Here is a 24,361-nt window from a genome sequence, read left to right as displayed (position 1 = left end):
CCCGTTTTACACTATACTATGTCGTTTTTTCCCGTTTTACACTATACTATGTCGTTTTTTCCCGTTTTACACTATACTATGTCGTTTTTTCCCGTTTTACACTATACTATGTCGTTTTTTCCCGTTTTACACTATACTATGTCGTTTTTTCCCGTTTTACACTATACTATGTCGTTTTTTCCCGTTTTACACTATACTATGTCGTTTTTTCCCGTTTTACACTATACTATGTCGTTTTTTCCCGTTTTACACTATACTATGTCGTTTTTTCCCGTTTTACACTATACTATGTCGTTTTTTCCCGTTTTACACTATACTATGTCGTTTTTTCCCGTTTTACACTATACTATGTCGTTTTTTCCCGTTTTACACTATACTATGTCGTTTTTTCCCGTTTTACACTATACTATGTCGTTTTTTCCCGTTTTACACTATACTATGTCGTTTTTTCCCGTTTTACACTATACTATGTCGTTTTTTCCCGTTTTACACTATACTATGTCGTTTTTTCCCGTTTTACACTATACTATGTCGTTTTTTCCCGTTTTACACTATACTATGTCGTTTTTTCCCGTTTTACACTATACTATGTCGTTTTTTCCCGTTTTACACTATACTATGTCGTTTTTTCCCGTTTTACACTATACTATGTCGTTTTTTCCCGTTTTACACTATACTATGTCGTTTTTTCCCGTTTTACACTATACTATGTCGTTTTTTCCCGTTTTACACTATACTATGTCGTTTTTTCCCGTTTTACACTATACTATGTCGTTTTTTCCCGTTTTACACTATACTATGTCGTTTTTTCCCGTTTTACACTATACTATGTCGTTTTTTCCCGTTTTACACTATACTATGTCGTTTTTTCCCGTTTTACACTATACTATGTCGTTTTTTCCCGTTTTACACTATACTATGTCGTTTTTTCCCGTTTTACACTATACTATGTCGTTTTTTCCCGTTTTACACTATACTATGTCGTTTTTTCCCGTTTTACACTATACTATGTCGTTTTTTCCCGTTTTACACTATACTATGTCGTTTTTTCCCGTTTTACACTATACTATGTCGTTTTTTCCCGTTTTACACTATACTATGTCGTTTTTTCCCGTTTTACACTATACTATGTCGTTTTTTCCCGTTTTACACTATACTATGTCGTTTTTTCCCGTTTTACACTATACTATGTCGTTTTTTCCCGTTTTACACTATACTATGTCGTTTTTTCCCGTTTTACACTATACTATGTCGTTTTTTCCCGTTTTACACTATACTATGTCGTTTTTTCCCGTTTTACACTATACTATGTCGTTTTTTCCCGTTTTACACTATACTATGTCGTTTTTTCCCGTTTTACACTATACTATGTCGTTTTTTCCCGTTTTACACTATACTATGTCGTTTTTTCCCGTTTTACACTATACTATGTCGTTTTTTCCCGTTTTACACTATACTATGTCGTTTTTTCCCGTTTTACACTATACTATGTCGTTTTTTCCCGTTTTACACTATACTATGTCGTTTTTTCCCGTTTTACACTATACTATGTCGTTTTTTTTGGTTTAAGGCCTTATTACACCACGACATCTTCATACCTTGCCATACTATGACGTTTTCTGATGGTTATCTGCTTTATTATACTTTGTCATTTTTTCAATTTTTTTGCCATACTATACTATGTCGTTTTTTTCACGTTTGTTGCCATACTATACTATGTTGTGTTTTTTGCTTTTAGGGCCTCATTATAATATGACGTCTTCATACCTTGCCATACTATGACGTTTTCTAAATGTTTAATGCTTTATTATATTTTTTAATTTTTTCAAATTTTTTTGCCAATACTAATACTGTGTCGTGTTTTTTGCTTTTAGGGCCTCATTATACTATGAACGCTTCATACCACTTGCCATAACTATGACGTTTTCTAATGGTTTAATGCTTTATTATATTTTTTCCTTTTTTTCCAATTTTTTGCCATACTACACTATGTCGTTTTTTCCCGTTTTTTGCCATACTACACTATGTCGTTTTTTCCCGTTTTTTGCCATACTACACTATGTCGTTTTTTCCCGTTTTTTGCCATACTACACTATGTCGTTTTTTCCCGTTTTTTGCCATACTACACTATGTCGTTTTTTCCCGTTTTTTGCCATACTACACTATGTCGTTTTTTCCCGTTTTTTGCCATACTACACTATGTCGTTTTTTCCCGTTTTTTGCCATACTATACTATGTCGTTCTTCATACCTTGCCATACTATGACGTTTTCTAAATGTTTAATGCTTTATTATATTTTTTAATTATTTCAAATTGTTTTGCCATACTATACTATGTCGTTTTTTCACGTTTTTTGCCATACTATACTATGTCGTGTTTTTTGCTTTTAGGGCCTAATTCTATCATGACATCTTCATACCTTGCCATACTACAACGTTTTCTAATGGTTTAATGCTTTATTATATTTTTTCATTTTTTCCAATTTTTTGCCATACTATACTATGTCGTGTTTTTTGCTTTTAGGGCCTAATTCTATCATGACATCTTCATACCTTGCCATACTACAACGTTTTCTAATGGTTTAATGCTTTATTATATTTTTTCATTTTTTCCAATTTTTTGCCATACTATACTATGTCGTGTTTTTTGCTTTTAGGGCCTAATTCTATCATGACATCTTCATACCTTGCCATACTACAACGTTTTCTAATGGTTTAATGCTTTATTATATTTTTTCATTTTTTCCAATTTTTTGCCATACTATACTATGTCGTGTTTTTTGCTTTTAGGGCCTAATTCTATCATGACATCTTCATACCTTGCCATACTACAACGTTTTCTAATGGTTTAATGCTTTATTATATTTTTTCATTTTTTCCAATTTTTTGCCATACTATACTATGTCGTGTTTTTTGCTTTTAGGGCCTAATTCTATCATGACATCTTCATACCTTGCCATACTACAACGTTTTCTAATGGTTTAATGCTTTATTATATTTTTTCATTTTTTCCAATTTTTTGCCATACTATACTATGTCGTGTTTTTTGCTTTTAGGGCCTAATTATATCATGACATCTTCATACCTTGCCAAACTATGACGTTTTCTGATGGTTTTATGCTTTATTATATTTTGTCACCTTTTCCAATTTTTTGCCACAATATACTATGTCGTTTTTCTCACTTTGAGAGCTTTATTATACTGACGTCTTCGTGCCTTACTATACCATAACATTTTATTGATGTTTTTATTCCTTATTATCCTATGTCATTTTTCACTTTATTTTGCCATACTATACTATGTCGTATTTTTTTCTTTTAGAGCTTTATTGTACCATGACGTGTTCATACCTTGCCATACTATGACGTTTTCTGATGGTTTAATACTTTATTATATTTTGTCATTTTTACAATTTTTTGCCATACTATACTATGTCGTTTTTTCCCGTTTTTTGCCATACTATATTGTGTCGTATTTTTTGCTTTTAAGGCCTTATTACACCATGACGTCTTCATACCTTGCCATACTATGACGTTTTCTAAATGTTTAATGCTTTATTATATTTTTTAATTTTTTCAAATTTTTTTGCCATATAATATTATGTCGCTTTTTTCACGTTTTCTGCCATATTATACTATGTTGTTTTTTTCACGTTTTCTGCCATATTATACCATGACGTCTTCATACCTTGCTATACTACAACGTTTTCTGATGGTTTAATGCTTTATTATATTTTGTCATTTTTACAATTTTTGCCATACTATACTATGTCGTATTTTTTGCTTTTAGGGCCTTATTACACCATGACATCTTCATACCTTGCCATACTATGACATTTTGTGATGGTTTTTTGCTTTATTATACTTTGTCGTTTTTTTCAAATTTTTTACCAATTTTTTGACAATTTTTATTTTCTTAATAATTGGGCTTTGGGGTGGATATATATTTATGTAACATATGTTCTTAATAAAAAGACATACTGAACTATGTTTCCATTAGCTAGAAATATATGTCAGTATGTGATATTGTTCCAATTTCTTCCAGGTTTCATATGTAATTCTTACATATATACACTATACTTTAAATACATATAGATTTTACTTCATATGTACACATATTCAATAAATGGAAATTCAACACATATATTGCGTATGGGCATTCCTGAATGTAAATGCAGATCATATACTGTATGTTAACAAACAGTTTGGTTGATGGCATTAAAAAGCCAATCTTGGAGAGGTGGTTGCATCCCTACCAATGTTTAGACCAAACCTATGTCTTTGATATTCACTGATGAATAACACAGCTTCAAGCAAAGGAGGAAATGATGAGTGAAGTTGGCTGAGCGGCGTTCACCTTTGGCCATGAGTCAGACTCCTGAAAAACTTGACAAGAGACTAGAAAGCAAAAACATTCAAATCTCAAGTTTTGACAAATAAAATCCTGGAATATAAAAAATAAATAAGGAAGCTACAGGTGGGCATGGCATGGAAACACGTTTCAATCACCAGACCTTTGCAATGAAAGGATGTTAACATGCTCAAGGGCACCTCAGTGCTGATATCTTTCTTATGTTCCGACCCAGACCCAGATTTATCCAGGATCTTTCCACTCACATGCCTGCTCCTCTTAACTCTATCTTTAAGGCTACCACTTCCTCTTACTTGCACCTTGGCTAACTATTTGATTATTAAGATCTGTGATTTTACTTGGACTTCCCTGTAAGGATCTGTGAATGGACTTAAGACTTGTCTTGGACTTGGCCCAAAAAACAATTAAAATCACTCTAAAAATCAAGCAAGTCTGGTTGTAAGGAAGACTCAGTCCCCAATCCTGGATCTTGGATTACATTGCACAAACCAAATCTCCTTACTGGACATGTCTTGCATGCCTTTTTATACTCCAGTATGTGGATTCTCATTCTGACTTACTGGTGGTGTGAAACATCCTGAGTGTGTGTGCGTTTCTGTGAGAGCGGAGTGAACCACATGACCTGGTCTTCGATCAAACCAGCCTGACACAGAGTCATTGTTTGGTCAGCTGCTGCCTACTGTTTTCATTCATGAAAATCCGGCATCAGTTGGACTGTGTGGGTTTATCTCAAGTAAATCTCTATGAATCAATGAAAAAACAACAGTTTATGGATGTATGCAAAATTGCTTTATTTCCATTTTTTTCCTTTTTCATACATTTGTTGTGTAATAAATAGACATGAGAAATGGGCTGACGCTTCAATCCTCTTCTCATGCCAATTCTGCACCTTTTATTTTCTCCACACCGCAAACAACTTTTCATAGAATTTACAACAGAAAATAAAAAAACAAAGCTTGACACAAGCTGAATTTCCTGCTACCAGCTCATTGCTCACCTCATATGTTACATAGACCTCTGAGCTGTATTCATGTAGCAAATCTCAGGGAACAAAAATATATATATTTATATAGTATTCACAGTTACAGTATTTACATTTACATTTTAGGATTATAAAGCAAATGGGCAGAAAATGAAGACGTTTCTACAAGAAACAATCTTTCAAAAAGGGAGGTGGAGACTTTTCCTGGACACAGTGGACCTTTTCTTTAAATAAACAACCTTTTAAACCCTCAGATTCCTTTTACAGATCCCTGAAAATAGTTTTAAATACTCAGTCTTCTGTTAAAAAAAAAGAGAAAGAGACAGAGAAAGATGCATCTTAAAAGTGTTACCCCTGTGAAGATAAAAAAGCTTTAGATCTTCTGTACAAGTAATCATATACAATATAAACATCACTGGTGAAAAAAAGGAAATCTCCAAAATCAATCCAACTGAATGAAAAGCAATGACTGACTTGGTCTTGAGGGCGTGGGGCGGGCTGATTGAAGATCGAAGAGGGCGTAAAGCAGAAGTGCAAGCCTCAAGTGCATTCACAAATATTTTTTTCTTTTTATCTTAATGAGTTTATAAAGAAAGAATGACCCATGTGGACTAGGATGAGGGGGTCTGCTGGGTCATAGAAACACTTCTGTCTCGCAGGAAACATTAAACACTGGTAGAGTAATACGTGTTGCAGTTGAAGAGGGAATCTATGAGCACACACAGGCATGAGACCCCAGGTACAGATAAAGGAAGCCAAAACATCATCATCACCATCAAACACCCACCCTGGTGAAAAAATAGGCAGCAACTCTTTGAACATGCGTGTTATGAAAGCGGCAGGTGACAGCTCTCTGGGAGGGGAAAAAAAAAAAAAAATCTGACCTTTATACCTGTCACCTGTCTGCTCAGGTTTAACAAAGACTGTTACACATTCATATGGCACTTAAAATTAGGAATAAATCTTTTCTTCCAAAGCTGAAAACTTAGTTTAGCAAGTTTTATCAGACGCTGCCCAGTGGATGCAGACAGGAACTGATTCAATTTTAATTTTCTTTCTCTGCATGATTGGTTGGCCTTCTGCGCTGTGGCCTACAGGGGGCAGTGCACTCACATTCACACACACTAAGATATGATGATAAATACTCCAAATCAGAAGCCTGACACACTCACTTTCTCTCTCTCTCTCACACACACACACACACACACACTCTCTGTCACTCTCTAACTCTAACTCTAACACACACACACACACACACACACACACACACACACAAATATAGTGTCTTTGAAGGAAACACGCAAGAAGAGAACTACCTAAACAAAACTGGAAAACACTGGAATATCATTAATACAAATTTTGCACGTCATCTTTAACTTTTGCATAAACTAATAGGAAGCAGCACGATCCATCATTGGCTGGTGAAAGCAGGTGTGATTTCCAAAATTTCCATATTTTGTGGCAGGATTTAACCATTTTTTTTTGTTGTTGCTTGAATTTTTCATCAGTTTGATTTATTTCCAAGAAAACTGGTGCAGAGGAGGTAGGAGCGAGAAAGCAGGGTTTCAGTCCGTGGCGGGCCGTGACGCTCCGCCATCCTCCCGCCTGATGCTGGATGGAAACATCTGCCATCTGCTCATGTGGCAACCACGTCTTCTCCCACAGAAAAGGTGTTTTCCTGGTGGGCTTGTGCGTCTCAACAGTGTTAGTAAGCAGCTGATCATGTGAGTCTGTGTTGTGTGTTTTGTTTTGTTTTTGTATCACGTGTGGTGTACGTAAAGCTTATGAGACAAATGAGAGAGAAAAAAGTGTAAAACTGTACAAACCAGGACTCTTTGAGGAAGGAGCCATGCTGAAATACTGTCCAACGATGAGAGGAGGGGAGGAAACGCTGCACCAGCAAGTCAAGTGTTTTGTAAATCTGCGTCACTGGCATACATAAAAAACTATGCATTTTTCATTTCAAGAGCACCATAAATCGTAAACAATCTAGAGTTAAATATGTGAAGAGTGCCATACAGGTAGCCTAAACTCTGTCCAGACAACTTGCAGGTTTCTTCTCCTCACTCCCAAATAAAACCTTCCCTTCTTCAAGTCCTCCTCGTCCGGGGTGTTGGCGTTGAGTTTGTCTGTGTCCGGGAAACTTGAAGAAAAGTTTAGGGAAAGCTCTTTTTACACCCTGTAGGAGATTCTCCTGACTGCACCCAGACGTTAATTCAGCGTTCCTCTACAGTTCTCTGCCCCACACAAACAGGGGATCTTCTCGTCCTCGATGGGGAACTTGTAGTCATACGTGATCTCCTCGTTGACGTTAATTGGCTGCCTGGAGTAGATCACGATCTTCTTTTGAGACTCAACTGTGATGACCTTCGCATAACAATTAGGCTGAAAGAAAAGACCAACAAATTGCTTAATGGTTGTTAAAGATTACTTATTCTGGTTTACGTTTGTGGTCAGAAATATACAGATCATTTATTTACGTAAAAATAGTAATATAATAATATAAAAATACTCTGTTACAACTAAAAGTCATATATATATATATATATATATATAAAAGGTTAAAGTACTCATTACGAAGACTGGTCCATTGTTGTTTGATGTGATTTAAAATACCTTATGAAATGTTGGGCAGTTTAATCTGCAAAAATAATAAGACATTTCCGCCTAAGACTCCTATTTTGCAGGGAAGTGACAATATTTCAACCAGTTTTTAATCTAAATAACAAAAAACTTTTTGAAATGACTATCTTGAAACAAGACAAATAAGGAAGGTTGCTGCAATAGAATTTTTAAAATGACTTCAAAAGAGGGACTTTTTTTTTTTTGGCTGGACAATGAATCTTATTAGAACTACTTCCACCACTGTTCAAGAAGCTCTTACAAAGAGACACCATACGGTTGTTGTCTTACATTGCAGCTGTGGTTGATGAAACGGGCGAAGTTGCCACACTTCGTAGCATCTATGATGGTGTCGTGGTCAACGCGGAACATGTAGCTGCTACCAATGCCCTCCTCCTCGTAGCGCTTCTCCCGCATGTCCGCAATCACCTGCAAATGAAGATGGTCACTTGATAACTGATAGATAATGAGTGTCACTTTTCACTAAATTTTCTCATGTTTTATTTATTGGTTGTGAGGCTGTTGTAAGTTACTGGCAGTCAGACCAAAGCTCTCAGTGATTTCACTGTACACTTGTATTACCGTTCTGTATATGAGCTCTCATATTTTACACCTTCAGAATTCTGATAAAATGCATTTTGTGCCAGACGCTTTCTAGGCAAACCCAAAGTCTAGATATATACTATAGATACGTAGATGTCCATCTTAAATCTTTCATGCAATTAATCGCATCAAATATTTCTTCATTTTCAAATAGCCCTAGTTGTGCCCAAAAAAGCAAATGTGCACTAGATCTATATTTTAGGTAAATATGACACTTTGAGTCAGATGAATGCGAGCAGATTGATTGACTGTTTACATACACAGAGAAAACCCACTCCAAAACAAAGCAGTCTTCTGCCTCTCACCTGTCTGATGTTCTGTCCTACATACTCGATCACCATTTCATCAGCAGCAATGGGCTCCATAGCAAACAGACCCCAGTCATGGATGTGCGACTTGCAGAATCTTATCTTCTTCTTACGGAACTGAAAGAGAAAACGGGAGAAAAGTTGATAACATCTTGAGGATTTGCTGATATGAAATCTTGCAATTGATATTTTATTAACTACGATGACAGTAGTTCCAATTAGCAGTTTTTGTGTTGGTTGCTTGCCTGTCTTATGTTCTTGTTTACTGTTCTTTTTTTTTTCTATATAAAAGTCAGGGTGAATCAAACAGCCCATTAGACCAAAGTTCTGTTTGATTTTGTTTACCTTCAGCTGGTTGAACTTGAGCAGGTCACTGTCACATGCAAAGGAGGACAGCAAGCGTCGCTGCTCCGACCGCCGCTCCGAGCCAGCTCTTGTAGAGGCGTGGACCTGTGCAGGAATACTCATACCCTGCACAGAGAGGATGGAGTTAGATCCACTTACCCGCAGGAGGTTGACAGGTAGCGTGTTTTACGTGCACATTTTCACATAATACCAAAAGGGAAACTCAAGAATCACAGTTTGTCATCTCCTGCCCACCTGTGTGTCGACCGGCGGCTCCTCTGATTGCAGCCGTGTGCTCTGAAGGTACTTGATCTTGTCCTTCTTGTCAATCTTGTAGTATCCCTCGCTTCTGGCACAGCCGGTCATGTGATCCCTCATGCCGTCATCTCTCCTCTTTTTCTTCACTCCAGGGATGTTGGTAGGTGCAAGGGAGTCAAGGAGGAAACTGAAAAGGCTTTGGACCTCAGCTGGATCCCACAATACTTCTAAAGCTCAACAGATACTGGGCTACTTAATTCCAGCCTAAAAGTTCCTCAGTTTCACCACCAGAGGGGGCTGCTATTTGATACACACAACACAAAACAACTTAAAAAAAGACAATAATAACATTTACTATGTTTTGCTAAACTGGTCCTTTAAAATTTGTTGTGCCTTTTATCTCTCCTGTTTGTGGAGTACTTTGAGTGACATAAAGCTTAGCATTATTGATATCAATATTTGCTGTAAATGAGTAGGTGGTAAGTAGTAAAGGATATGAGGATGGTTGACCCAGAGCGTGTCGTTGAGCCAGTCATTGCCGTTATCCTGCTGGAGCATCTTGTCGTAAGTGATCTGCAGAAGCCGAATGTCCTCATCATCTATGCCCTCGTTCCAGATGTCATACAGGATGGTCATCTCCTCGAACTCGGAGCGGGGGTTGAAGTACGGCTGGGGGGGTGTGGTGACGGGGGACAGGCTGACCAGCAGCAGCTCCTCCCAGCCTCGTCGCGCCCTCCGAGTAGGCTTCACGGCTACGGGCGCTTCGTCTTCGTAGGATAGGAAGCCGTCTTCGGCAGGCAGGACTGTCTGAGGCTCCACGTCTTCTTCCCGGAAGTCCAGGCTCGGGTGGTCGGGAGACTTGGTGGACATCGTATGCATGGACAGATCTTCGTGATTTGCTTCGTGAAGCATAGGGGTGGACTCCGATGAGAGCTCCAAAGACTCATCAGCTGCAGAGGTAGCTGGCTTTTTGCCTTTGGGTCGTCCAGGTTTCCTCTTTGATGGGGCAGTGTCTGATGGAACAGGGACGTCTACAGTGAGACCAGCAGGCAGGTCTTCAGGGACACTGGCTGAGTGCTCTGTGCCAGCTGACAGGGCTTGGTTAGGGAGTGCACTAATGGGAGGCTCCTTAAAAACTGGCCTATCGTCCAGGCTCTCAGAGGACACTTTCCTATTAAGCGTTAGTGCTGTGGGGTCAGGGAAGACAGGGGTGAAGGTTAAGTCTCTTCCTGGAGTGCGGGGAACTCCAGCACTAAGGACAGGGGACTGAGCAGGGTAGGAAAAGGGGCTACCGGGGATGTGAGGGGAGCTAAGCAACAGGCTACTGCCCGTAAGCGGGGCATCACTTCCAGGTGTGATGGGCACCGTGTCCGTGCTCTGGGACTTGCCCAGACTCCGGGCACGCTCCATCAGGTCCCTGCCTGGCGTGCGGGGGATATCTTCATCTGTGGGGAGCCTGGGCCGCTGTGGGAGGTCAGGTAGGGGACCAGGGGGTGGATGAAGGAGGGAACGACCTTCTATCGCCGGGTGAGGAGGGAGAGGGAGGTGCATTACAGATGTGGCGATGGATTTGGGGACAGGTGCGTTTGAATCTAAGTGGGGTGGGGCTAATCGACCAGGGGTGCAGGCTACTTCCCCAGGCTCTGCTTTACCTTTGCCTTTTGACTCCTGGTCACTGTCGGGCAGGGCGCCTGTTGGCGTGGGCGGCCGAATGTTTGCTACATGCTCCTGGGGTTCAGACTTCACTACAGGAATGATGCTGTCTCTGACGTCTCGCTCTTTGACTACAAGGCAAGAAAATATAATTATTTCATTTAACCTGATACAAATACTTTAAAATAGTAAATACCTTTGTTGAAATGTTTCATGTGATCAAAACAGATTTAGTAGCAGACACTCACCTGGGATGCCTTTAGGTGATGGCGGCTTCAGATCCATTACCTCCTCCTCGGGACTTGGAGGTCTGCGTTTGGGCTTGCTGTTTAGATCCTCCTTGTTCCTCTTGTCCTCCTTGTCCTCTAGGACTGGTTCTGTAGGAGGGCTTGGTGGCTTGGCTTCTGCCTCCCCCTCCTCTTCATCAGAAGATGAAGACGTTGAGGATGAGGAGGACGAGGACGACTCTGCCTCTTTGCCTTCGTCCTCCGCCTCTTCTGCCGCCGTCTCCCGTTCTTCCCCATCGTCGTCCTCTTCCGAGCTCAACTCGTACTCTGAGGAGTCTTCGCTTTCTGCTGAGGAGTCTGAGCTGGCCTTGGACGAAGCTGAACTCTCGGCTTCTGCAAGTATTATAATGATGAATTACAGGAAACATACTTCATAAAATCAGCCTAGTGTTTGTCAGATATTAAGAAAGATATTGAGTACCTTCATCAGACGAATCTGAGGAGGCGCTCTCACTGGATGAGTCTCCCTCGTCTTCATCATCACCCTCCTCATCGCCACTCTCCTAAGAGATGATCATATATATCATAGAAATTTTTACAAAAATGCAAAAATAACGAGTACATACAATTAGCAGTAATTTTTGAGAAAGCTTACTTTGCCCGATGACAGCCTGTTTGCAGCCTCTGTTTCATCAGGTTCCTCCCTGTCAGACAGAGACTCTTCCTTCCCCGAGGTGTCCAACTCCTCCTCTCCCTCACTGTCCAGTTCAAGTGGCCGCGAGTGCCGTCGCTTTGCAGACATGCTGTCACCGTCCATCTTAGAATCATCCGAGGGGAGCTCAGCTGGGTCTCGATCCCGGTCTGACAGAAATTAACCACAAGATAAATTAGCACCAGAAAGAAAAGAGATAATTGCACAGAGTATTTGTTTTCCTGCATTGATAGTAGACAGGTACCTTCATCCTCCAGCTCATCATCCACTGGAGTGGAGGGTCGGGCTCGTTTGTTGTCGCCTGCTGCTGCGGCCTCGGGTGGGTCCTTCCTTTTCACCTGAGCACAACATGCAACCATTAAAGACTAACATGCAGAGCAACTGGTCAACAATAAAGACACTTCCTCCTTATACATGTTTACTAAAAGACTAAATTTCAAGGCTTACCTTGAAGGAGGGCAGGCGGATGGCTCCCCGTAAACCGATTCCCAAGCCCATTCCCTCGTAGCCCAGTCCCTCGCCCTTGTTCCAGTTCTCCAGCAGACTTGAACCCATTGTTTCTTTGGGTTTGGGTCTTTCTTCTTCCTTCCCCTCCGCACCCTTCACTGGAGTTAAAGATGCCTGGGAAAGACAATATGACTTTAACTGCTTGGTAGTTAATGTATTAAACCCTGTTATATAACAATACAAAAGTCAGTCACCCATGAATTCAGTCTACAGAACTCGCAGAAGCAACTAACGAATATCATGATAATTTAATCAGTCGATTATTTTCCCAATTTAACATTTAGTTTATAAAATTACAGAAAATTCTGAAAAATGCACATTGCAAGTTCTAAAAGTCAAAATGAGGCGTCTTCACCTTGCTTGTTTGTCTGATCAACAGTTCAAAAATAAAAAAACAAGGTATTTATTTTTTTCCTTGATGAATGACTTTAACAATATATTGATTATCAGAATAGTTGTTGTTTAATTAACTATATTAGTATTTTACTAATCTATTCAGCACAATCAGCACCACAGCAACAACCCACAACCTGTCACTATTCTTGTAAAATATTCACACAACATTAACCTTTTTATTAAAATCATTTCTATTAATTATAATTATGTATTATAAAAATTTTCAACACACTTCAACAAGAATCATCAGATGAGTTTATTATGGCACTCAAAATGATATTAACTATAATGCAAGACTCTTGTGGAAGTAGGTTGGGCCACAGAAACAAGAGGTCAGTACAATCATTCTATTTCAATTATCTGCAAAAAGCATCATGATATCCAACTATGAATGAATGTTTATAATGAGCATTTGTTCTGTAGTGCAGACTGAATGGCACTAATGTCACTGCAATTCACAGCCGCTATTATATATAATTAATTCACATAATATGGACTTAATTTGTTTTGCCAATTTAATTGACATTAATAAAAATTCAAAAGTCAGTACAAGTATATTTGTCCCACACATTCTGTGCATGTGTGGATAATATCTCTCTCAGACTCTGTAGCTAACACTTTGTTTGTATCTTGAAAAGTGAAATGAAAAACCTACCTTTGCTGAGCGTTCCTTCTTATCCCACCAGTCATCAAAGGCTCTAAAAGCCACCACCTCCACCATTTTGCGGTTGAGGTCCCTCTTCATGATGGCCTTCAGCTCTTTGACAATGACCAGCAGCACGCCGTCAACAGTGGCCTTGTGCGGATCCTCCTTTTTACTCTCATATCCAGGAGGAGGAACAGTAGGGTTGAACTTTGGTATACTGGGATGCTGCCATTGTTGTCCAGGTGCCCCTGCATTGCCGCTCGCAGGTGCAGCACCAATAGACAGAGGTTGGTACGGCCCGCCAAATGGCCCCGATGCACCACTGTCCATAAAATGTGGATATGGATAGGGCCCTCTAGTCTGAGCAATGCGACTCAGCATCTGCTGCTGCATCTGGAACGACATGGGGACCGTACTCCACTGTTCCCACCGCAAGCAGTTCATTAGCTCCATTTGCACCAGAGGCATCATGCTATGAGGGTAGGGACCCATGTGTGGCAGCATGTGGGGAGGCACTCCATGATGACTGGCCAGGTGAGGAGGATGTCCCGGGACGGCAGAGTGAGGGGGCAGGTGGTGATGTGGGATTGCGAAGCCAGCTTGGTGTGGTAGAGGGGGGAAGCCAGGGGGAGGGATGGGAATGGTCTGCATCGGGGACACTGCAGAGTTGACAACAATGCCCTTGCCACAGTCTCCACTGGTGATTGGAGTCCCAGGCATCTCGTCGTCGGATATTTCCATGTCTTCTCCTGACGACTGATGACTCTGTGTGAAAGGGGACAGGCTATCAGGACTATGCTAGGTGAACATCTTACCTTTTCAGAGGTTAGTCAAGTACAATCATCTGCTCTTTTCTGAGCAAACGCCACGAATATGATGAATAAAAATATGAATATGATGAATAAAAATGTAATCAAATATCTGTTTAAAGAATAAAACAAGATTACAAATCTGACCAAGCATTTGATACCAATTTAAAATACTTGACAGTTTTTGATACTCTGCTATGGACACATTTCACTCACTACAAAAAAAGTATTGAGGTTTGATACCCAGTTAAGACATCTAAAATAAGAGCAACAAACATTTTAATGCTGATCTAAGTTCAAAGTTTGGATCAGGCACGAACACAGTCAAACAAAACTGACCCATATTGTTGGTCGACAGGTTTCAAAACAAAGCTGTTTATTCAGGCATCAAACTATGTACTCCTAAAACCATAGCAGTAAATATGAATACAATAAGTATGCTGTCAAATATAAGAGCATTGAATTCTCTTCCCTGTTTAATATTATAAAAGGATGTCTGTCACAACTGCTGCAGAAATGAAACTAAGCACAGTTAACTCAGCATGGGAGTGGTGTCGTTACCCAAATGACCTGTTTGCGCTGTTTGCTTTGTGATAACTCGAAATGTGAGACCAGAGACTCTGCAACCAATCCTGACTGTCAGGATCAGCAAAACCAGGAAGTGCGGTGTTGAATGGGGCCAACAGCCAAACTGTGTTTTCGCCTGCTTGTGAGCGCGTGCGGTGAGTGTTAGAAAGAGGAAACAAGAGTGTTCAATTCCCCAACAGCAGAACAGCCCTCATTTCTCCTTTCAAAGCACAAGTAGAGAAATACAACAACACATGCCAAACGGTGTAACTATGACTACAAACAAGGAGTTCAGCTTCATATGAAATGTGAAGGTATTTATAAGACCTCAAGTAATGTATCTTAAAGTTTTCATTCATAACTCATTTCAGCTCTTTTACTTGCGCCGACAGGGAATTTTACATCTTTTAGTTGCATATTGAGAGCAGAGCATATTGTGCTAGTAAATACACTTTTTTTTTTTTTTTTAAAAAGGAAGTCCTTGGACAAACACTACTTGTTACTAGTTTTAAGATCATTTTCATTCTTTGCACAAAGCGAACAACACAACAGCAGTTTACTGAAAGAGTGAGCACACTCTCTTTGTGACATCTTTGCACATGGTTCAGTGTGAAACCGGAATTTCCTTTACAAAGCAGAACAAAAAGAACAAAACAAAAGGGAAAGTTTACTACTACCACCTTGCAGCGAAACTAGACCTCACTTCCTGTGTCCTCTGTGTAACTGTCATTCACAGCTGTGCATAAACATCAGCACCACGCTACTATCAAATAATCAAGACAATTATTACAAGCTCATTTTGGAAACATTTGGCACCTTAAGTAAGATGTGACTAAGCCCACACATGGAACCATGCACTTATTATTCTTCATGTAAATATGCAGTTATCAGAAAGAAAATCTGTCTTACCGTGTCCATTTTATCAGTGGGAGAGTGGCCTCGAAAATGTCCATCTTTGAGGTCAGTGTTGCTCATCTTCTCATGGACAGGAGAGCTGATTCTCTTGATCAGAGAGGCAGTTCCAGGAATTGGCTCCTCGTCTTCCGAGTCCGGCAGTGGGGTTGGACTGATATCCTCCAAGCCTGTGCTAGAGGGACGGGAATTTTGCTGTCCACCTTGAGAACCGCTTGTGTAAGGGGGAATTGGGGATAGCTGAGAGGACGAGGAGGAAATCGGACTTCCCTCCATTCGCACCTCAGTGTCCGAGTCTCGCTCCTCCAGGAACGGCAGCAGTTTTGTCCTTTTCTCTTTGAGGAGCATCTCAATGCGGGAATCCAGGCTATTGCGCTCTGGATCCAGCGTGGGGGAGCCAGGTGAGGGGCAGTGTTCTGGTGTTTGAGGAGGAGGGGTGGTCGGATGGGGCACTGGCTCAGGTGGGGGCTCGGGGATCGGAGGAGTTTCTGGTCTCTCCTTGACTGGCAAAAAGTCAGCGGCAGCTGCCAGAGGCGGCTGGGGTGGTCGGAGGTACTCACCCTCCCTTTGGGCTGGGTGATGGAAAGCCGGCTCTGACGGGGGGAACGCAGGGGGCAAAGGAGCCTGGTAGGGCGAGAAGGCAGACTTGAAGTTGGGCGTAGCAGGGGGAGGTGCTGTGTAGGGGAAGGAGGGAGTTGAGGGTGGGGGTTCAGGTGGGGTGAGTTGGTGCTGTTTGAAGGGAGCCTGTTCAGACGTTGTACTCCGGTACATGTTGCTGCGGTACTGAGGCCTCTCCGGTCTGCGGTTGTACGCATCCTGGAACTTACTCTCGTGTCTCCGGGATTTGTATCCTCCGGAGCTCTCGGGCCGGCTGGACTGGTATGCAGGCGTGGACTGCCGACTAGAGTAATTGGAGTCTTGAGAAAAGGGCGTACTTGACTGGCGTGGGGTATGAGGGGTTCCCTGGGACTGGGGTGTGTCCTGCCTTAGGCTGGAGTAGCCTGTCTCCAGGGACAAAGGAGTGGTGGAGCTGCTGGGTGGCAATGTTGCTCCCACAGCTGACATGTTGCTCTCTGACAACCTGCGGATAGGATCCTGTTTGTGAAGAGGCAAACAACATGTCAGTGGCAAGACAAACCTCTACCATCACAAATACTGAGAACCACACTAAAATTGTCTCTGGGTTGCAACTTAGAAGGTAATGAAAAATAGTGGGACAATTTTTCCAAAATGAGTAATAGTAAGGTTTCACAGTTTACACCTGCAAGGATCAATTCTGAGACCAAGCTGTTGGATAAGAGTATCTAGGCACAATGCCTGCAGGATCTCATGCTACGAGGCCAAAGTGCACATTTCAGTGGCTTTGTGATTTCAGTCCACAGGCTAAAGTGTCTGGATAACATTTCCTCTGCTCTACTCCACCACCTGCTGTACCAATAAAATGGATTACAGATAAGTATGTCAGCTTAGATTGGCAAATTGGTTCATTTCTACAAAGTAACACTACAATTCAGTAATCCCAAATTCACAATAATATGTAACTGTTCTCCAGACTAACCTTGCAAGAAAACAATAGAGACTGTACTAAAATGTGTTATTATCCAACTCCCATTGACACAGTTTAGGTAGTGATTTCAAATAAACCACAACTATGAGCAAAAAAAACTTTTAAATATTATTCAAAAGGGGTTTTACCAGTAGGGCTTCTGCCAGGCTACGAGGAGAAACTTCTCTGGCCTCCTCTCCACCAACGGGCAGGGTCCTTGGAGTGTAGCTGCCATTCATCAGGAGCTGGAAGTACCTAAGGCGATTCTCACCTACAGAACAGCAAGCATGAGTGGATCTGCTGCCAAGTTTATAAAGCTGGCTTAATGCCAGTGGGTTTTATTAAAACTAATCTGGCGTGATTATAATAACAGTGATTATTCAATAGCAGCTGAACACAAAACTAAACAGTTGTAAATGGGTAACATATATTTAAGTAGTTCCCTCTGAGTAAACATTATTTTGAAAACAATGTTCATGCCTGCCAACATATGAACTAGTGTGCAATAAATATTGTTAATGCACATACGATAATCAGAAACATTGTCTGCAATACATACATGCATAATAACATGTCCAAAACATGTAAAACTTTGCATACATATTATACACAAAATGCAACACTCACTAGCTATATTCCTTATAAAAACTTATTGAAACATCTTATTGACAATTTATGGAAAGAAAAAATAAATTTATGGGAGTCATTCAAGAAAATAGCACTTATGCTGGCAATGAAACTGCACACATTGTAATTAAAAAAATCAGCCATTATTTTTCTCTGATTAAATGAGCACACGTGCAAAACTGTTGCCAGTCAAACATCTTCTTAAGATGAATTAAAGTTGCTGTTTTGTGTCAGTCAAAACCAGCAGCAGAGACTTTGAATGCTAACAATGTGTTACTGACTTAAAAACTAACTGAGATTTCTGTGATTTCTATTAAAAGTGACAGAACAGAAACAGTGTAAGGGGGAGGGATGTGACAGATTGGTTTGTGTTTGTTTACAGGTCTGAAATTAGGCACAGTGGGAGTACACAGCACCCTCAGCTCTGGGCTCATGGGAGCAGGCTTACATTCAATGAAATTCAATTATCCCACGTTACTAGGCAACGCACGTAAATTTACACACGTGACTGTTGTCCTCCTCATAATTATCAACAAGGCAACATTTCACTTTAAATATACTTAGTGCTCCTGCAGCAGAAAACAGGCTCGATCGTGCATAAATGTAGGTTACGCATCTTCTTCCTTGAATGAGTGAATCACTGTTTACCTTTTGGATCCAGCTCCACGTGGATGATGTTTCCCATAACAGACGTGTTGTGAAGCGACTGCACAGCCACCTTGGCGGCTTTCACAGTCTCAAAAACAACTTTGGCAATTCCCAGGTGCTTTTTGTTCTTCGGATTATACAGGATCTCGACCTCCTCGATTTCTCCAAATTTTTTGCACATGTCCGTAAGAAATCCTTCTCTGATGTTGTCGTTTAGCCTGGCGAATGTCACCTCCTTTGGAGGCACAGGGCCGATATAACACTCGTCGATCTGGATGAAGGAGAAAGATAGTTAATGTTCTAAGTGCTTTCGGGTTAATGTTGCACCACGTGGGGTCATTTCTGACAGCTGAGATAAGAACGATGGTGTCGGAGTAGCTACAATCAACATGCAAATCCGGACAGTCGTGTTAAAAACACAATTTAAAGTCCAAGTATAAAGCATGCATCTGAGCGGTGCAAGTTATTTCGGTGCTTATCAGTCCTCCGACAATCATACTTTCACTCGACGTCCCACAGATGAGTGAGGGGGGTGTGTCTGCAACTTTTGACAGCACCCCTTTTCCACAAGGAAAAAATCTGGCACCATACTGTATGTCAGAGTATATACCTTAAATTTTGGCACCGGCAGGTCCGTCTCTTTGTACTTAGTCCAAAGACGGCCGATCCTCGGGTCTCGGACGATGTCCACCGGTGGTATCCCGGGGTTCTGTAGGAGAAGAGAGGGGGGGGGACACAATGCTGTTATCCATCCCATTCACAACTTCACACGCCACTAACTTGTTGCAAAGTCGTCCTGCACGAACCGGGCGCGTTGTTTGATTAAAAACAACACCTCCGACACGTCGTTTAGGATGCTGGAACATGCCTGTGGCCGGCCACGGCAACACAGCCACATTGTTACCTATCATGGAGGTCGGCTACTCGGTTACTATTGTAGCCGTTTCGCCGCGTCAAAGGCGGTCCACTTACGGGCATGCTGAAAGTCTGTCCATCGTAGCGATACAGTTTGTGTGATCCCTTCTTCAGCGCCGGGTCGATAATCAACTTGTAACTTCTCCAGTGGTGACTCCGCTTCTCCGCCGAGCCGCAGACGGGATGACTGTCCATGCCGTTCGCCAAACCTGAAACGACAGGCAGCGACAAGGAGAGAAGAGCTATCGTGAGGCAACGCTAAACACGGTCCTGTTACCAGCCCCCAACACTTTAAAAAAAAAACACAGCCAAACGATACAGATGCATGACTTTGGTGGTAGGGGTAACCCAAGTGAGAGCGAAATCGGGATCTAGCGTATATCCCAGTTACGGAAAACAGGCATTAGGAGGGCTGGAGAAAGAGGAAAAAAAGAACAAGCTTACTTGAACTCTGCTTTCTGCCATGGTCTTCGTTCAATCTGTTTTTCTCCCCTGGCTTGGACATGGTTCGTCCGATCGAGTGGTTTTTCTTTAACTGATGAAAAGACGAAATCGCTTTCCTTTCGCCGCTTACATTACATGATTTAGCTTGAAGAATACTGCCTCCTTTTCAACGAGAGCCAACACATATTGTGTGCCTCTGGTCTGTGGCTCCTGTCTCTCCCACAATACACCGCTAGGCTTGCCCACCTCCGATGCTAGTCGCACTTTCGTTGCAAACTTATTTTTCTCTGCTGGTCATTTAGTGGTGTAGTTGCCTTGGTAAAAATCATAGAGTTTTTAGAGACTCAATTGGCAACGTCTTATTAATATATTAGATTATCGTATGCGGTGTAAAAGGCGTATGTCGCTAAACCTCATAATCGTTTTTGTGTTGAATCTGCCGGCTGCATTTACCCAAATGGCAAACACAGGAGAGACACAGGGGGCAATATCTTCTTAACTGCCACTGAAGGCTAATAAAAATGGATTGGTCGCAGGTTTTTGTGTACAAACCTGCAGCCCTACACGAATATCTGAAAACGAAAAAAACAAACGGGACTTCGCTGCTGTGACCTAGTTGCCGACTGCTAGCTGATAATGTCAGAGGTCTAACCGAGGAGTAGGATTTTTAATATGAAGCTCAGTTGTTAGGAGTTGAAATAAACAGTCAGGCTAACGTTAATAACCGTTGGAATGCGGCGGTTTGTTACATCTCTTTCTCTGTCAGTCTAATCCACTCCAACAAACTAGTCCCTAACCCATGTGTCGGTCCTCGTTTTTACTAACAACTGCGGAGTTTATTAATCATATAATCTTAACCCGTTTGGATTTTTCATTTTTGATTTAGTATATATTATTGCGAACTGTAAAGTGTCGAATAAAGTGGATTTTGTTTGACATTGCCTGGTGTTTTGTAGTGCTCGGGCAATTGGCTGGTTAACAGCGGCAGCTCGGCGGGCCAATCAGAGCGCAGCAGCAGAGGAGCTGTCTGCTATTAGAGGCACGGTTCAGGAGTCCTTCAACAGAGAGCAGAGAGAGGGGGCCGAGCGCTCTCGGCAGCCATTTTCCTAAAAAACAGGACTCAATGGCCTATATGGGTTTCCTTTGTTCCAAAAGGGATCTTACACTTGATTTCCTCATCTCTCACGGACTATGATAAAACTATGATTGCTCCTTTTAAAGGATTGAGAAGAAGGAAGAGAATGTACTGGATGTAATACCCTGTGACATTTTGAGCCTTTTTTCCTCTGCCTGGAATCCATCTTTGTCTTAACTAGGTCATGGCACACCCATATAATAGTATTTATATTTCTTAAGTGAAAAGAAACCAAATGTTGTGAATAAACAGCTTTATGGGTTTGGAGATGTTAAATTAGGGGGGAAAAAACACAGTTAAAGTGACAAATGTGTAATGGCTGCTGGCATTGCACTTATGGCCTTGTAGGATATGAGTAGCAATGAGTAAGTTCAACTCTTTTATAATAATTTAACAGTTTTGATAATTTAGTAATGTAAAATGTGAGGCATGCAGTTACTGTTATTAAAAGTATTTTCTGTCAATGTATCTATTCAGCTATTATCAATTTGATCACAGAAATTGTGTCATTTGTAACAGCCAACTTTATTTATTATGTTCACTGGCATGCTGACATATAAATATACAGCCTATAGTCCAGATTATATACCACTGCACCTCAAATGACAGAAAGCAGGCCATGGATAACTAAAGGTCTGTTTGCAAAACAATTTATTGTGCTGCCTGCAATTTTGACTGTTGATTCCCTTTGCTTTGATTAATGACTTTAAACACTTTCCTCTCACAACAGCAACGCTTAACACCCTGATGACTTGTGTTGTACCCTTCCTACAACTGTGGAGACAACTTCAAGCATGATTAGGTTTGTGCTGTCCATTTGCCATTTAAGAACCAAATACGTCCAAAGTGTAAACGTCGGCTTGACCTTGTTTCAAGGGCATATTTAAATTTCTAAACAAGCCCAGTCATGTAGCCTTTTTACATTTTTACGACAGATAAAAAAAAAAAAAAAAAATAGACTGTTAAACTTGAGAGGAAACAGATGGAGGGAAAACTCTCATGGTGAAAATATTTACCTCAGCACTTTGGTGAAATGCAGTTAACAGGCCTAAACGGCAGGGGCAGGAGGAATGCTTTCAGCTCCATCTTCGGATCCTTTAATAATGGCATTAATAAGGAGAGGGAAAGCGTCTCCTGAAAAGGAAGGAATCCATTAGCACGAAAGATAGAGCTCTTTTGAAAACTTTTTGATCAGTGGTAGGCATTGCCTCTCTGCCAGCGAATATGCATCTTCAAGCATCATCTGTGTGGGCAATATGCAAACCATCTCCTCTCTCTCCTTGAAGACAGGATTGCAGTCAAGTATAACCTCTTCCATTTCGACATTTCTAACTGAGCTACATCATATAAAACCACAAGGAAATGTTGTTTTGAAAGGTAATGGATTTTGAGCTATTTCACTTAATTTACCAGTTTGTATGTCTACATTTAAGAATTATCATAGAGGACAGACAACATAAACAATAAATTGTGATTAAAACGTTATCAACAAAATTATGACTTTTGCTTAAAAAACTGTAACCAATATTTTTTGATTGATATTGTAAACTTACAGTTAGTATTCAAAACATGTAATCCAAGTCTTAAACGAGCAAAATGAATCTTATAGAGAGAAATCTCGTATATTTCACTGCTTCCCTTTGTCCGAAGACACCTTATCGTGGTATGTAGGCTACACTTGCTCAATGGTTTCTCTGCTGTTCTCTGTCTCAAAATGGCTTCTTTACAGACAAAGGAGAGCACTGTGCTGTAAAATGTTGCTGCGCCATAACTGGGTGAGGCTCGTTCGCTCGGGGAGAGAGGCTTTTTTCTGAGGACATTTCTCGGTGATTCTCAGAGATTCAGCGGGAAGTCTTTACACCAACCGACACAGGGGTGATTTTCTCGAAATGGTTTATGTTTCACAAGAACTTAAAAAAAGAAGAAAAACAGTCGACAGTGCGTACGAGGAAGGAAACGTTATTAAACGCATTCAGAGTCGGTTGCTGGGCTGACTCGCCCTGGCAACGGCAGTAATCCGAGAGCTCTGGACGGTTGCCATGAGAGCTCGAGCGTGTTGCAGCACCCCCCGCACTGCCATATAAGGTCAACAGGAATCCTCTGCAGCAGCCCTGTAGTTTTGTATCTGGGTGAAAATAACACCGGGGGGTGCTTCGGGCTTCCGCGTCTGCTCTCTCTCTGGCTCGAGACAAAGATCGTTGGATCACCGTCATCGTGTGTTTGAAGTGCTTAGACCAGATAATACAAACAAACAAGATGCGATTCTACCGCTTGTTCGGCGAAGGAGTTGAAAATAGAGAGGGGAGGGGGTCTTTATTCGTTTGCGTCAAAAGGGGTCTCCAGGTGTGCCACTACATTGTGCCTTTTGCGTGCTGTGTTGTGGTGTGTGTACAGTGCGTTTGAGGACACAGGAAAAACCGTAGTCGGTGTGTCAGAGGCCTGTTTTTCTAGATATCCACTCCTCGCTCCGGCTGCCAAGTACGCGCACTCCTCCATTTGCAGGTCACGAGGCTGTATACACCGTTCCACTCTCTCAAACCTGATAGACCCCCATCCCCCAGTGTACTGGGGGCAAAATTGTGGAGATTTTATTTGTGTTACAATAGTGAACATTTAACATTAGTTGGGGCTTTTGCGTTCAAATCCTTTAATGAGGTTATTTATAGGCCTTTGTTAAAAAAAACAACTCCTCCCCGGTGGGTTGCGCCATTCCACATTGCGCGCCGCTGACAGACTGGAATATTCCACACAGAGGATTGGCCTCTCTTCTGCAGGACAGCTGTCTCTCTGCACGGCGAATAACTATTTTTGACAATTGTTCTTTGTTTATTAATTGATGAAAGGGGGCTTTACATGTATGGATATTTTGTACACCTACAGGACAATTTAATATCCTTTATAGGGTTATTAATGTGTTATACTACCAGTTTCACCTCGTGAGTCAAACAAGCACTCCTTTTTTTAGATTATTATGGGCTAGAGCAATTTTTCATAGCTTGTGCTACACAGTACCGTATTGTAAAAGCATATGGGGCACACGAGAACGGTGTATGGCTATTTTTCTGGAGTCAGAAAAACCAGGCAGGCTGACAAACTGCCACATGCACTTTCTCTCTGTTTTTCATTGTA

The 24,361-nt window shown here is 41.2% G+C and overlaps 1 protein-coding gene and 1 long non-coding RNA gene across 3 annotated transcripts; one reads left to right on the top strand and one right to left on the bottom strand.

The window, feature by feature from the left end:
- Positions 1 to 6,619: 6,619 nt before the first annotated feature.
- setd1b (SET domain containing 1B) lies at positions 6,620 to 20,247 on the bottom strand. Its single transcript, XM_022762196.1, has 18 exons — positions 20,098 to 20,247; positions 19,711 to 19,862; positions 19,349 to 19,447; positions 18,739 to 19,009; positions 17,613 to 17,734; positions 15,915 to 17,012; positions 13,639 to 14,394; positions 12,528 to 12,701; positions 12,325 to 12,418; positions 12,024 to 12,229; positions 11,850 to 11,931; positions 11,390 to 11,761; positions 9,986 to 11,272; positions 9,486 to 9,652; positions 9,231 to 9,356; positions 8,883 to 9,002; positions 8,266 to 8,403; positions 6,620 to 7,737 (listed from the first exon to the last, which is right to left on the bottom strand). The coding sequence occupies exons 1-18, from the start codon at positions 20,156 to 20,158 to the stop codon at positions 7,564 to 7,566; spliced, it is 5,499 nt and encodes a 1,832-aa protein (XP_022617917.1). The 5' UTR covers positions 20,159 to 20,247; the 3' UTR covers positions 6,620 to 7,563.
- Positions 20,248 to 21,177: 930 nt separating this feature from the next.
- On the top strand, positions 21,178 to 23,052 carry LOC111234235. Of its 2 annotated transcripts, none has more exons than XR_002665647.1 (4): positions 21,178 to 21,597; positions 21,963 to 22,034; positions 22,523 to 22,609; positions 22,962 to 23,052. It is a non-coding gene; the product is annotated as an uncharacterized LOC111234235 (long non-coding RNA). The 2 variants fall into 2 exon arrangements; XR_002665646.1 differs by having other exon boundaries at positions 22,519 to 22,609.
- Positions 23,053 to 24,361: the final 1,309 nt, after the last annotated feature.

This window comes from Seriola dumerili, unplaced genomic scaffold (assembly GCF_002260705.1).
Source record: "Seriola dumerili isolate Sdu_G_001 unplaced genomic scaffold, Sdu_1.0 BDQW01000442.1, whole genome shotgun sequence".
Lineage (NCBI taxonomy): Eukaryota > Metazoa > Chordata > Actinopteri > Carangiformes > Carangidae > Seriola > Seriola dumerili.
Note: the sequence above shows the minus strand (reverse complement) of the source record. Positions and strands in the feature narration are given on the sequence as shown.

Coding starts and splice junctions, on each gene's coding strand:
- setd1b (XM_022762196.1), bottom strand. CDS start 20,158: ATGTCCAAGCCAGGGGAGAAAAACAGATTGAACGAAGACCATGGCAGA. Junction 11,932..12,023: donor ACAGGCTGTCATCGGGCAAA/GTAAGCTTTCTC, acceptor ATCATCTCTTAG/GAGAGTGGCGATGAGGAGGG. Junction 9,003..9,230: donor TCAAGTTCAACCAGCTGAAG/GTAAACAAAATC, acceptor TTTCTCTTTCAG/TTCCGTAAGAAGAAGATAAG.